The 15,549-nt window shown below is 37.8% G+C and overlaps 1 protein-coding gene across 1 annotated transcript in view; it reads left to right on the top strand.

Annotated features, from left to right (window-relative positions):
* Positions 1-15,549, top strand: part of LOC125240185 (rho guanine nucleotide exchange factor 18) — an 84,758-nt gene that overhangs the window by 14,402 nt on the left and 54,807 nt on the right. The window contains 2 exon segments of the mRNA XM_048148011.1: positions 14,201-14,301; positions 15,036-15,152. Coding sequence (XP_048003968.1) covers positions 14,201-14,301; positions 15,036-15,152 — 218 coding nt within the window.

Genomic DNA, 15,549 nt, shown 5'->3' with positions numbered 1-15,549 from the left:
TGTTTGCGGTAGTTTGCATGGTCGCTTTCGCTCGCGAAATAAGATTATCCGTCCTTTTTTCGTTAATCCATACTAATATTATAAATGGGAAAGTGTATGTGTCTGTTTGTTTGTTCGTCTTTCACGGCATAACGGAGCGACGAATTGACGTATTTTTTTAAAGTGGAGATAGTTGAAGAGATGGAGAGTGACATAGGCTACTTTTTGTCTCTTCCTAACGCGAGCGAAGCCGCAGGCAAAAGCTAGTAAAGCTATAAAAACCGGCCAAGAGCGTGTCGGGCCACGCTCAGTGTAGTGTTCCGTAGTTTTCCACATTTTTCTCAAAAACTACTGAACCTATCAAGTTCAAATTAATTTTCCTAGAAAGTCTTTATAAAGTTCTACTTCTATGATTTTTTTCATATTTTTTAAACATATGGTTCAAAAGTTAGAGGGGGGGGGGGGGGACGCACTTTTTTTCCTTTAGAAGCGATTATTTCCGAAACTATTAATATTATCAAAAAACGATCTTAGTAAACCCTTATTCATTTTTAAATACCTATCCAACAATATATCACACGTTGGGGTTGGAATGAAAAAAATATCAGCCCCCACTTTACATGTATGGGGGTACCCTAATAAAACATTTTTTTCCATTTTTTATTTTTGCACTTTGTTGGCGTGATTGATATACATATTGGGACCAAATTTCAGCTTTCTAGTGCTAACGGTTACTGAGATTATCCGCGGACGGACGGACGGACGGACAAAGACGGTCCTAATTGACTACGGAACCCTAAAAACGGACCTACAATTCCTGGTAATATAATGTAAATAATAACAATTTTAATTATATTAAAAATCAAATCATGAAGCACTGCACATGAATAAAATCCTTGAATTATAATAACCGGTAACCCGTTAAAATCTCTTGACTGATCTACATTATAATCGTTCACATGTGTTCATTCATCCCCATCCGACCCAATATTCCATTAACCGCACACTGCTCTAACTAAGCTAAATGTAAGTAAAGACCGCATGTAAATATTTATGCCGCCCAACCATTCTGAAATTGACCAGCTTAGGAAGAGCCCTATATATTACAACATCGGATAAGGAGAAACTAGTTTGTTCTAACAAGTGTTCAATAAAATCCGTTGATCACTTCATATTGGCCACAGTATCTTTGCAAATGATAGTTACAGCGACTAAGGAGGTACCCTGAGGAGGCAGAGTTCAGCCTACATCGGCCGTGATGGCTGTACAAGCCAATGGCCGATCGCCATTTTCCTGCCGCCTCGATCACATACCTCAACTCCTGTGGTGGTGATGGATGGATGAATGGATAAAAATTGGAATTTTGGAGTTTTTTTTAAATACAATGATGGATCCAAATGTGCAAAAAGTCCTCTTCTGCACATTGTGGATTCTAGTGTCCAATAAATCCGTTCAAATCCATTGATAGATTCATAAAAGCGGAAGAATAACTGTCTTCTTAAACTCAAGACGATTGGATTTGCTAGCCCAGTGCATCAAAAAATGACTTGACACAATTTTTTTAAATACTATTTTATATATTTTTAGTTTCTGCCCGTACTTCGTCTGCTTAGGATGATAGTAAATACAACCAATTCTATGGTCCTTGATACAACTTACCTAAAAGCAATCATTATATTCTTTCTAGATACTTGAACTGTTCTCCATTCGCATAATAATGGTTTCTTCTGTTCGTGTGTATCTATACGGAGAATCGCGCCTTCGTGATGTTGCCATTAACAAATATGAGTTCCTTCTAAGAAAGTAAGAAATAAGATATTTCTTTTCGCAATCAAATAAATTCGAAGGCCAAACACAGAAATATTAATTTTTCTTTTCGTTGCCCATGATATAAAGAACATGATAACCAGATAGACAGTGCCGACACTTGATAAAATATTCACCCAATTTCCTTAAATACGATAACATCTTGTCCAAGACAGCTATTTCCCCTCGTCCTTTCTCAAGTAAGTCGACACCTATTGTACCGGGAGGAAGGGGTCCCATGCACTGGTCCCGGGGAACCTTGACCTACTGGCTACTGCAAGTAGGTCGCTCGGCGGCCTACATTATGCATTTCGTATGGAACATCAGTAGACAAGGTGAGGGCGATGGTGGTTTTATGGTAATTTTTCTGTAAGGTAATAGAGGTTTTATAAAACTTCAGAGGGCTAAACTGATGTTTGCAAAATTTAGGCTTTCTTTGTCACTCTAATTATTCCTTAATTGGAGTAAAAGTGATAAAATTCTGCGATTTGCGACTTTCGGCGTTTGTGGCCCTTTTATTTCTTTGGGCTGAGTTGAAAGAGCTATGTTAAAGTGTATTTAGATACAGACTAAAATACAGATAGTTAAGTACCTACACTTTTCGTCGCACCTCTGTAAGTTCTATAACATGAAGTATAAACTAAAATGTAGATAAGCAATACAGCGATTTTTCTTGTAAGTAAGGACGCGCCGACTGTACGTCATCAAACGTACATCCCGTACAAAGTTGTAGTTTAGTTTGTAGTTCGGTTGCAGTCTGTCTACATGTATCGGTCCTTAAGAATTTCATACTTGCCTACCTAGAGGTTTAATTTAAATGGCGGTACCTATTTATAGAATTTATTCAGAATACACCGAGATTATCAGATATTTTCTGGGACAAAATGTAACAAAGAGAGCTCAACATTCACTTCAAAGCCGAGGGCCCTATAGAGCGACGAATCAGACACAAGGAGCGTATAAAAAGATTACTAAGTACTTATCGATTTTGGTCCCACGTAAAGGGCTTTCTTTTCCACCAATGAGCGTATGCGAAATCAGCGTAAAAGCACACATTAGCCCTATTTTGGCGGGAAAGTTTTCACTAAAAATCACACGTAAATAATCACAATTAACAGTACGATACAAGTGCGGAAAAGAGGAGATTCGAAGTGAGTGGCGATAAATTAAAACGCGACCGAAGACATGTGGTCCATTGAAGTTTCGTCATGACCAGTAATAAATACTACTTCGCAAACTAGTGCGGAAGAAAAACATCACATCGACTTTGCTCTGGCGGTCCGGGGACATTTCCAAATGGGCCAAATGTCGTAATGGATATTTTGTCGGAAGTAGGTACTTACACTAAATTTCAAGTGTCGATAATGTACTGTAATAGTTATTTGTTTTACAAAGGAGCAAAGTTGTTGTTTAACCGCACGTGCCAATATTGATACCCGAGTAAGCGAAAGTAAAGTTATTGTTTTTAACTGCACGTGAACAAAATCTAACTATACAATATCAAATTAAATCAAATCCATCAAAATTATCATTTATAGGTAAATTCTACCAGCCAGCATAAAACATCAAGTTAAAATTTGTATGAGATTACATTGCACTCTTGTGAATAAAATGCAATTCTGCTATCTGTTTTCGAATAGCAAAGTAAGCCTTTACCAGTTGGTGTGGTGAAAAATATGTTTTAACGACAGTATTATAGACTAGCTTTTGCCCGCGGCTTCGCTCGCGTTAGAAAGAGACAAAAAGTAGCCTATATGTCACTCTCCATCCCTTCAACTACTTATATTTCCCCCTAAAAAAACACGTCAATTTGTCGCTCCGTTTTGCCGTGAAAGACGGATAAACAGACACACACTTTCCCATTTATAATATTAGTATGGATATTACCTGGCAATATCCCACACCGCGCGCGATAGGGACGTCCTGCCAATATCCCTTTCCGTCTGAGGGTTGCTTATCGGTTTCTGCCTCACTAACCACCGGCGTGGCGATAGATGGGATATCCGGGCTGACAATTATAATGTGCATATAACTATGTAATATTTGAATTTCAACACGTTTTACCGGACGTTTGACAACATGTCAAGCAAGGCCAACGTTTGGCGTTCAGAGAAAGAGCCTGGTTCAATTGGACTTGGCTAGAAGTAGCTGAAAGAAGCCGCCGAAGACAGTGAAAAATGGCGGTATTTTCCTTAATGAGGGGCAAGATATTCATGTTGTCCCTCATTCATCATTATTGGCTTGATTAATATAGAGCGTTTCCGCGCCAATTAGCGGCTCACGTAAAGCTTTACCAGAAAGATGTGAAGAGGGCGCTGTTTTCCTGATGATGCGGTGACGGTTCAGTATAGTATGAAGAAAATAGTTCTAATCAAATTCCGCAACATGGATATCATGTGACAACCTGAACGCAAATACCTGGAGAATTTCGACAAACTCGGATCTCGTAGGCACGTGTAGTCTCGCTTATAGATAGCTACTTATTCAAATGTATGCGGCGCCCCGTTAACGAACGTGTTAATATTAATACATGGATACCTATTGGAAAACAATTTGGTGGGGAAATGCGAGTGATTAGTCATAGGGCTTACGGAAAAAAACTGCATTTTATGCAGAAAGCAAGCCACTTTGCACAGTGATACTAGGGACCAATACAAATGATTTCATCCGAGGAAACACGATTTTCATCCACTAGAATTCAAAATGGCGGACATTTTCCAAAATGGCGGCCGCATATTTTTAAAAATTTATAGAATCATAACGGCTGCACCGATTTTGATGGTTGGGGTGTCTATCAGTTTGTATTGAAGAGTTTATTAATATAAAAAATTAAAGTCACAAATAAAATTAAGATGGCGGCCGAATAATAAGAAAAATATGAAATTTTCAAACTTTTTTTTTCATTCTCGTGAAATTTACCAATAAATTTTCTATGACATGGCTGCATTTTTATGTATTTAAATTAAACCTGATAATAGTATCTACGTAATAAAATAAAAATCATGAAAATCCGTTGACTAGTTTTTGAACTATACCTATTTCAAATGGAGCGCGCGGATTTAAATGACGTTTTTGCACGTGATGTAAAAAAATTTGGAATCATAACGGCTGCAGCGATTTATTGGTTGGAGTGGCTATCAGTTTGTATTAAAACATTTATTCATACAAAAATGAAAAATCATTAAAAAAGTTAAAGATGGCGGCCGAATAATAAGAAAAAAATGAAATTTTCAATTTTTTTTATTCCCACGATTTTTACGAATAGTTTTTCTACGATATGGTCACATTTTTATTTATTAAAATAAAATCTGATAGTATCATTTGCAAAATAAAACAAAAAACATTAAAATCCGTTCAGTAGTTTTTGAACTATACGCATTGCAAATGAAGCGCGCGGGTTTGAAAGACGTCTTTGCACTTGATGTGATGCATCGTATCGTTTGGTACCGCTATACACGCAAGACTGATTATTTATTGTGATCACAACTTACTATATTACTATTCAGAATCAATGTTTTTAGTATTTATATACATTATTAGTTTTTTATTCCGAGTTTAGGTATATTTAGATAACCCCCGTAAATTTTGATGGTCATAATTTTTATTTTAATACCTAAAAGAACTCAAATGCACATAACATAACATTTGTATTAATAGCAATTGTCCTTTCCGAGGACTCCAGAGATAATTTTCGACAACTTCTGTAGGGGGCTACAGAAATATCTATGTATAAAATAACTTATTTTCTGCTTCTCGTCTACTTAGTCTACGTTTCGAGATGGTCTGCTTGTTATACGACAAGGAGCGTATGTTTTTGTAGTGCTGACGATGTTGGTGGGATGCTGGTTATTAATTTTGGTTAGAAACAGTGCCTTGCGCACCAAGTTCACCGATAAATGTGGAGTCTACGGATCATATATAGGCCGCAGGTGAACTTTTCAAGCTTGGCCATTATTCCTCCAGGAAGACACTGACAACCAACAAGGCTTTTTCCAGAAACTGTAGCCTGTTGATGTTATTAGTGTGGTGAATTTTTTTTTCTAAACAATTTACTTCCTCAGAGAACATTTGCTCTGCTATTTCAGGGTAAACCATAGGAACATAACCGGAAGAAGCCGATAGCCTCATTGTACCTCGCGCAAAAGATATGGCGGAACAGGGACTCACGCGTATCATCAGATCTTCCGATACAGATGTCTTGGTATTTAAATAAAAACTATTGAAATCTGAAGTACGGGTGAAGGATAGACGTAAAGTCAGTGACCAGATTAGGGTTTGGACCTAGCTTAGAGCCTCGAAAGGTCTTGGCCTCATGGAGAGGCCTCGAGTGAGTTCAGGGTGGTAAACTCCACGCTTGCTCACTAAAATATGTGTTAAGAACGGTCCCAATTTGGCATTTAAGCATGGGATCTATGGAGCTATAATAATTATATTGGGAAATTTCCAAGTCTTGTCTAGTATATTTTCTTAATATTTCAAATGAGAATAACCTGCCAGAGTATAAGTTATAAAATAGCCAACACTTTGGATCCTGGAAGACCGACTGCTCTTCGTGGTTTTTACGCCTTTACGTCTGACACCACTTCTTTTTTCAATACAAAAGGAAAAAATCATGTTCTAAAACATTGTTTGCACGCCCTGAAGTTATACCAGCTTTGATAGAAACATCGCAGTAACTACAAAGTCTTCCTGGAGGAATAATCGCCATGCTTGAAAAGTTCACCTGAACTTGGTGAGCAAGAAACTGTTTACCACCAAAAATAAATTAGTAACCAACATCGGCACTTGCGCTCCGTGTCGTATAACAACGCCCCATATTCTGGATATTACTTCTGTGCCTATGCCATCATCCTGGGGTTGGAAGACGTACAATGATAGTTGGGTACTGCAGTGGTCTGAAAACAGGGAGATATGGTATGAATGGGTATAACTTGGTCAATTGCGGTTGTGAAAAAGGCTGCGAAACAATACGCTGTACGTGTTGTCGGTCTACCCTGCGCAATGTAACATTTGCAAAGGCAGCTGCCGAAATAAAAAGTATTTTGCAAAAATGATATTATTAATTATTATTTATTATTGTTATGTGTACCTATTTAAGTTCTTTTACGTATTAAAATAAAAATTTGACATCTTTCGGGGGTTATCTAAATATACCTAAACTCGAATAAGAAGCTAATAAAATACTAAAAACATTGATTCTGAATAGTAATATAAGTAAAATTTAGTTTGGCCAGTGTCGTTCTTAGATATTAAAATTATTATTTCGCACCCAGACGGGACAATGAAATTGGCAATTTTCGGCTAATCAATATACCAAGTGATTTCGACAGATCAAAAGGTCTGTACTAATTGATATTTTTTTTATTTGTACAGCAATAATATTATTCGAAAATTTAAGATATTTATGATTACGTATTAAAATAAAAATTATGACATCAAAGTTTACTAGTGGGGGGTTATCTAAATATACCTAAACTCGGAATAAAAAACTAATAATGTATATAAATACTAAAAACATTGATTCTGAATAGTAATATAGTAAGTTGTGACCACAATAAATAGTCTTGCGTGTATAGCGGTACCAAACGATACGATGCATCATCACATCAAGTGCAAAGACGTCTTTCAAACCCGCGCGCTTCATTTGCAATGCGTATAGTTCAAAAACTACTGAACGGATTTTAATGTTTTTTTTGTTTTATTTTGCAGATGATATTATCAGATTTTATTTCAATAAATAAAAATGTGACCACATCGTAGAAAAACTATTCGTAAATTTCGTGAGAATAAAAATAAAATTGAAAATTTCATATTTTTCTTATTATTCGGCCGCCATCTTTAATTTTTTAAATGATTTTAAATTTTATATGAATAAATGTTTTAATACAAACTGATAGTCACCCCAACCATTAAAATCGGTGCAGCCGTTATGATTCCAATTTTTTTTACATCACGTGCAAAAACGTCTTTCAAATCCGCGCGCTCCATTTGAAATGGGTATAGTTCAAAAACTACTCAACGGATTTTCATGAGTTTTACTTTATTATGTAGATAATATCATCAGGTTTAATTTAAATACATAAAAATGCGGCCATGTCATAGAAAATTTATTGGTAAATTTCACGAGAATGAAAAAAAAAGTTTGAAAATTTCATATTTTTCCTATTATTAGGCCGCCATCTTAATTTTATTAATGATTTTAATTTTTTATATTAATAAACTCTTCAATACGAACTGATAGACACCCCAACTATCAAAATCAGTGCAGCCGTTATGATTCTATAAATTTTTAAAAATATGCGGCCGCCATTTTGGAAAGTGTCCGCCATTTTGAATTCTAGTGGATGAAAATCGTGTTTCCTCGGATGAAATCATTTGTATTGGTCCCTAGTATCACTGTGCAAAGTGGCTTGCTTTCTGCATAAAGTGCAGCTTTTGACCATAATTTCGCCGTAAGCCCTATGACTATGAACCGAACTCCTCAAATCTGAACGGCACACTTATAATGAATTTGGTATTTTTATAAGAACAGCATGTACTTACGTCCAGAACAGTGACATTTGGTGCAGTGGAACTGCTGATGAAGATCAGAACGGAACTCCTTAAATCTGAACGGCACACTTATAGTGACTTTGGTATTTTTATAAGAATAGCATGCATTTAAGTTCAGAACAGTGACATTTATTTAGTTATGTTTGTTAAGAATACTGAGTTTTCAAGTCAAATTTTATCAAGCTTCGATTTCTTATATAATTGGATTCATGAGGAATTGAGGAAATTCCTCAAACCTTAACGGTATACGTATATTCATTTGTGTTGCCATCAAATAATTAAAGTATTAAAAGCAGTTTTAAAAAATACCTACACAGTTCTACATAATCCAACATTCGCAAGTAGCTTTCACCAGAACCACGAAGGCGGCGGTTTTTTTTCTTAAAAATTATTTTCATTTTCATACATAATAAACGACTTTTTGGTGTCAAGTATCTGACGGTACTCACGGCACGCATGTCGATATTCATATTAATTATTGGGTTGGCACAAAAGTAATGAGACACTTGGTTTACGTTTTTTATTGTTTATTATTATTACAATACAAAAAGCTTAGTCGATGATGTAATCACCATTAGCATCTATGACTTCTTGCCAACGATCCGGCAAAGTTTGGATGCCTTTCGCCCAGAACTCTTGATGGCTGTGCCTCGAAAAAGTTGTTCAACTCCACCTGTACATCATGGAAATCATTGAATTGTTTACCCCGCAAATGTCGTTTCAGGGCTCTAAACAAATGAAAGTCTGATGGTGCGAGGTCTGGAGAATAAGGTGAGTGGGGTATCGTCTCCCAGCCCAAGTTCTGCAGCTGTTGGCGAACGGTAGATGCGACATGAGGTCGAGCGTTATCAATTATCATGTAGTAAAATTACAGTGGCTCGTCTTCGTCGTTTTTTCTTGATAGCAGAAGATAGTTCGGTGAGCTGTGTTGAATATTTGTTAGCGTTTACAGTTTCATTGTGTAATAGTTCATGAAACAGCATGCCTTGCGAGTCCCAGAAACAACAAAGCAAAACTTTTAAGCGGTTCTTTTGACTCAGCTTCGGTTGAGTTGGTGGCGTTTCTTCTCGAGGCAGCCAAAAAGCACGACGTGTATCGTTCTCATAATAAATCCATGATTCATCTCCCGTAACCAGATCAGTCAAAAACTCTTTACGTCGGGGTCGCAGCAAAAGTGATTGACAGATGGCGACACGGCGTCGGTAAGGATGTGCGGTACCCATCGAGCCAAAACTTTTCGATAGGTACCCAAGCTCATGCAGATGGTATTCCACAGCGTGGTGACTGCAGTTAAGTGCTTCCGCTAATTCACGAGTAGTAGCATCAGGATTCGACTGTAGTTCGCGGCGTAAATCGTCATCATTGAATGCAGGTGGTCGCCCTGAGCGTGACTGACTTTCAAGGCTCCTGTCTCCTGATTTAAAACGGTCAAACCATCTGGACACCGTGGCATGGCTTGTACTTCCAGCGCCCAATGCAGTGTTGATATTGTCAGCCGCAGCCCGCGCACTGTGGCCTAACAATTACTCGTATAAGTAAAGTGTTCGAACTTGTCGCTCGTCCATTTTATTTCAATCTAACTAAACCAATCACGAGGGCGGCTTTATATACCCTCACATTAGAAGTACCTAGAATGTTCTACAACATACTAGAATATTATCGAAAACAATTAACTTAAGAAAGGAAATGTATAGAGTTTTGTAGAGTGTGTCATTACTTTTGTGCCAACCCAATAGAAAGCAGTAAAGGTTGTGATTTACATCTTCAGTCATTACTCATTAAATTTATTTTTTTAATAACTCGTATTAACAACATTATAGCGTATTAGACGTAAAGAACCTTCCCTTAAAGTTTACGGAAATCAATAACGTTAGAATTTTCAAATAAAGTCCAAATTGTCTGTTATTATTATTTATCTCTGAATGTCTGATTTCTTTAAACCCCTTTTTGCCAAGAGTGGCACTGATACTTAGTAGTTCATGTGCTCTGCCTACCCCTTTATGGGGATACAGGCGTGATTATATGTATGTATTATTATTTATTAATTATTTAGTATGAATAGGTAGACGTTTGACCACGATCACACCTGATGGTAAATGATGATGCGGTCTACGGTGGAGCACGCTTACCTAATATGAGATACCTATTTACTCTTGCTTTAAAGAGACCTGGATTGTACTCATGTGGAAACACAGACTCAGGCAGGGCATTCCACTCCTTGGCGGTTCGCAAAATACTGTTGAAGCGAAACTCTTAGTGCGTATTTTTGGAATACCAACCGCGAAGCCATGCCGCATTGCCGATTGTCTGGTGGTCCTAAGGTGAAATAGGGACGGAGGAACAAGGTTGTACAGTACAGTCTGTGACGGATACGGGACTAGGCATTCGAGGTTTTAAATGTCCTCTTACGGCAAGGGGACCTGGCACCTAAAACCGCGGTAAAAGTCACTTGTGGGTTTAATGAGCCAATTAAATTCGCACAATAGCCTATTGTCCCCGCATTCGCACTTAACTGGTGTGAATTAGGAGTTGTGTGCATTTTGACACGTACTTTTGGGATTTTGTGATAACCTGATAACTGAGGCATGCTTTTTTTATTAATTCATGTCAAAAGTAGCAGAGAAATGATACTGCTAAATAGTTAATGATGTCATTAGGTAGGGTTTTAGCTATTGTTGGTCTATCGTGAAATTTATTTTCACCACACCAACTGGTAAAGGCTCTTCTGATACTTCAAAAACGAATGACAAAATTATTTTCAAAGCAAAGTAATTTCATACAAATTTTAACTTGACGCCCAAAGCTGGTTGGTGGAATTGACGTTTTAATGATGATTTTGAATCATAAGGGCCGGTTGCATCAAAACGTCTGTCACCGTTAAAGCGTTCGTTAAATTTTATTGTATGAGAAGTTCCATAGACGTCTGCTGCGTGACGATGATGTGTCTGTCAAATGTGGTTGATGCAACTGGCTCATAATGTTCAAAAAATGATTTTATTTTGGTTTTATATTTTGCAGTTAATATTTTCCTCGGTCTGTACAACTGTAGTATTGTTTTAGCGAAATAGGCACAGCGTAGAGCAAAAGTTACACAAAGGTAAAGTAGTTGTAGAGTTGACAAAGTTACCAACTCTACCGGGGCTAGCTCTGATGACACTGTTTTGATAAACCGCACAATGTTTGTTATTGTTTGCTATTGTGTAGTTGTTTGTGTTTACAAGTGTTAATTCGTCTTACGAATGGAAGAAAACTTGTAATTACATACCTACTAAATTATGATTGTAGGGGACACTGTAATATTAATATCCATTGTACAGTCACCGGCATAAATAAGTGATGATTTCTGTATCTTGTCACATTAACATCTTGTTTGAAATGTCATACGAAGTTGTCATACGATTAAAAGCGACAAGGTCCAGAAATCATTACTTGTTTTTGCCGGTGACTGTAACCTACTTCTACTGATATAAAATTCTTATATTTATTTTTTATATAGGTTTTTCTATATATAATAAATGGGAAAGTGTGTGTGTCTGTTTGTTTGTCTGTCTTTCACGGCAAAACGGAGCAACGAAATGATGTGTTTTTTTAAGTGGATATAGTTGAAGGGATGGAAAATGACATCAGGCTACTTTTTGTCTCTTTCTGACCCCTCACTTCCCTAAACTTGGGGGTGGTGGAAGTTAACACTTTCGCTACCAAGAACCCGACTGTCGGGCACACCGCTCGTAGAAGCGTAGCCGATTACATGGGTTTCCCCGTATGTAGCGAAAATGTCGTAGCGCCGCGTAGAGCCCGGTTTCGAAAGTGTTAATATGGAGCATTTTTCGAATTAAACGCGAACGAAGCCGCGGGCAAAAGCTAGTAGTCATATATTTGAGGTCAGGGTTCATAAATTTCATAATATAAGTTATGTCTATTCTTGATTAGATTTTTCAAAGCCTTTCTAGATCGACTGTAAAAAGTCTTGTAAACAAACCGCCAAAAAACCCTATCAAATCAAAACTCCTAAATTCCTATGTTACCGAAAACGATTGTTTGCTATAAATTTACCGACATTAAAGCTAATATTACCTCATCATGTCGCGGCTTAATAACCATAAACTTGTACATGCGCGAATACGAATAGTGATGTGCCATTGCCATTCCTAAATTCCCTTTACCGCGTATCCCATGGGAATACATCGGAAAATATCTATGTTGCTTGTAAAACAAGAAAGGTAAACTTTGTCTCATGCCTATATATCTAGCTAATAAACGCATTTACCAAATAAAAAAAAAAACAATAGTACATTACTACAACTACAGTGGCCGGGACAAAAGGGGTTGCCGGCCGAAGATACAGTAGGTAGGTAGGCCCCTGGAGCCTAATATGTTGGCCAGGCCATACAAATTTACCATGTAACCCCCCTGAGTACGAAGCTAGATCTGCCTTTGCAAGGTACCTTTCCAAATCCGAAACACATCACTAAAATGTTTATCGCCAAAATGTTTATCGTAAACATTTTACGGCGCCTTAGTAAACGCGGGGTTACGACCAGATTAAGGGCGTTTTTTAATGGAGGAAGCAACAGGTTTCGGCCTTGATCTATTCCGTTCGTATTAAAGGACGGAAAGAGGGATTTATTATGTTGGATTCCTTAATATATCTTGATTCTGTTGATCGCTTAATAAAGGACTTGAGGATAAAGAAATCGTAGCTTTATTTGCGTTTTCACTGAGAACTCAAATCTTGAAGATTTGAGTAACGATTTCAGATTTGATGTGATTTATAAGTCCTCACAGAGAACTCAAATCTTTAAGATTTAAGTGAAAAAGATAACTCTATCACTTCACTGTTTCATACATTGATGTTGTGGTGCCATTCAGATCATATAACCAGGCCTCGGATTATTTTTCGCATGGTAAGATGAAAGAAAACTATGGAGTCGATATTAAAACTAAACTTTAATTCATATTCATACTCATACTCACTAATTTTCCTAGTCCCGTAATACTTTTGTCCCTTGTGCAGGTTGACAGATCGAAAATGTTAATCGAAAATTAATCTTACTGAATGTAATTAAAATTATTTATGTGGTGTGATTTGGGAAGCCTTTTGCTTGGTAAAGGGTTACATTTACCCTGTAACTATATCAAATTAGTTACATTTACCCTGTAACTATATCAAATTAGTTACTATTTTGTTTGGTTCAGACTACTTTGTTGCGGTAAACGTAATGCTAAGTACTAGCTGATTTATCAAAAATCATTTGCATGTCAATGTCATGTCAATCATTCACGACGCGATGTGTCACTTAATTATTTATTGCAATCCGTGCAATAATTACGTAAACAATTATGTCTGATCCGCAAGTTTCTGCAATTTTATACTGGATAGAACCTTACAAAGATCTAAAATACGATCATGAGAAATGTGTTACTAGTACTTAGCATTACGTTTACCGCAACAAAGTAGTCTGAACCAAACAAAATAGTAACTAATTTGATATAGTTACAGGGTAAATGTAACCCTTTACCAAGCAAAAGGCTTCCCAAATCACACCACAAAAATAATTTTAATTACATTCAGTAAGATTAATTTTGGATCTGTCAACCTGGGACAAAAGTATTACGGGACTAAGAAAATTAGTGAGTATGAGTATGAATATGAATTAAAGTTTAGTTTTAATATCGACTCCATAGTTTTCTTTCATCTTACCATGCGAAAAATAATCCGAGGCCTTCATATAACAAACAGCCACTACTTAGCATTTTTCTAAGAAACATAAAATTGTCAAGTGTCCCAAACCTTTGCTTACATTGGGGCAATGTAGATACGTAAATGTGTAAGATTGACCCCAAATATATATTTTTGTTTCAGACGAGGGCGGCGCGGGCGGCAGTTCAGACTCGCCAGACAGCAGCGAGGACGAGGTCACCTCACACGTCCCGCCCGCCATGACTGCCCGCGCCCAGGTAGTAGTAAGTGACCCATCTACCCTACCCGGTGTGTTGTGTGTTCAGAACTCCTCACCCTGTCAGACAGACAGCAGGACGAGGCCACCTCATACGTCCCGCCCGCCATGACTGCCCGCGCCCAGGTAGTAGTAAGTGACCCATCTACCCTACCCGGTGTGTTGTGTGTTCATTAGACTCCTCACCCTGTCAGACAGACAGCAGGACGAGGCCGCCTCACACGTTCCGCCCGCCATGACTGCACGCGCCCAGGTACAGTAAGTGACCCATCTACCCTACCCGGTGTGTTGTGTGTTCAGAGCCCTTTGTCCCCAGCATGACAATAACGGCTCGTCAGCGGTATCCAGTATAAGCAAGTAATATGTTACCTGGCAGCCGCTACATATCCTGACACAACCTAAGTTAAATCTAGTACCAGCAACTTAATGAAGAAGATTGAAGTCTACTGGCGCATTCGGTAGGATCGCTGTGCAATTTAAAAAATAATGTTTAATATTTCAATGGGTATTTAAGTGTGAATCGTGTATGTAACTGTTTTTAAGATGTGTGAAGAAGCGTTAATACCTAAGATAGTTAAAGCTACATTTTCAAATTCCTTAGCCTAAGAAAATTGTTTGAAATGGAAGTATGAACGCTTCATCACTAATACAAGATGTTAAACCTAAAATCTTATGTTCATGTCAATAAAAATATTACATACAAGATGTATAGGTATTATTGTAAGCTATTTTTATGTGCAGGTGCCGACCATCAGCGTCACGCCGCACAGCCCGGGCGTGCTCGACGACAGCTTACAACAGCTCCGGCAGCTCCATGCGGCTGTGCAGCGTATGCGCGCCGCGCCGCTCCCGCTCATGGTGAGACATCTTCTATAAATATATAAAAGAAGAAACTGACTGAAAGACTTTACTGACTGACATCAACGCGCAGCCGAAACCGTTGGTCCTAGAGATTCCAAATTTGGCACGTAGGGTCCTTATAAGGTGTATAAGGAGCACTATGAAAGGATTTTTCAAAATTGGCCTCCTATGGGGGTGAAATGGGGGTCCAAAGTTTGTATGGAAAAACAAGATTACGGACGCGGGCGAAGTCGCGGGAAAAAGCTAGTCTTTTATACATCTACAACAGGTAAGTTACCAGCGGCACCACGGACGACAGCTTATAGCAGCTCTGGCAGCTATACGTGTCTGTGGAACATAGGTACAATTCGATTTTTTAGCTAAGCACACAACTATTTTTTAAATTTCTAACGAA

Source organism: Leguminivora glycinivorella, chromosome 2 (genome assembly GCF_023078275.1).
Source record: "Leguminivora glycinivorella isolate SPB_JAAS2020 chromosome 2, LegGlyc_1.1, whole genome shotgun sequence".
NCBI lineage: Eukaryota > Metazoa > Arthropoda > Insecta > Lepidoptera > Tortricidae > Leguminivora > Leguminivora glycinivorella.
The sequence above is the reverse complement of the archived record's forward strand: the minus strand, read 5'-3'. Positions and strand labels throughout refer to the sequence as shown.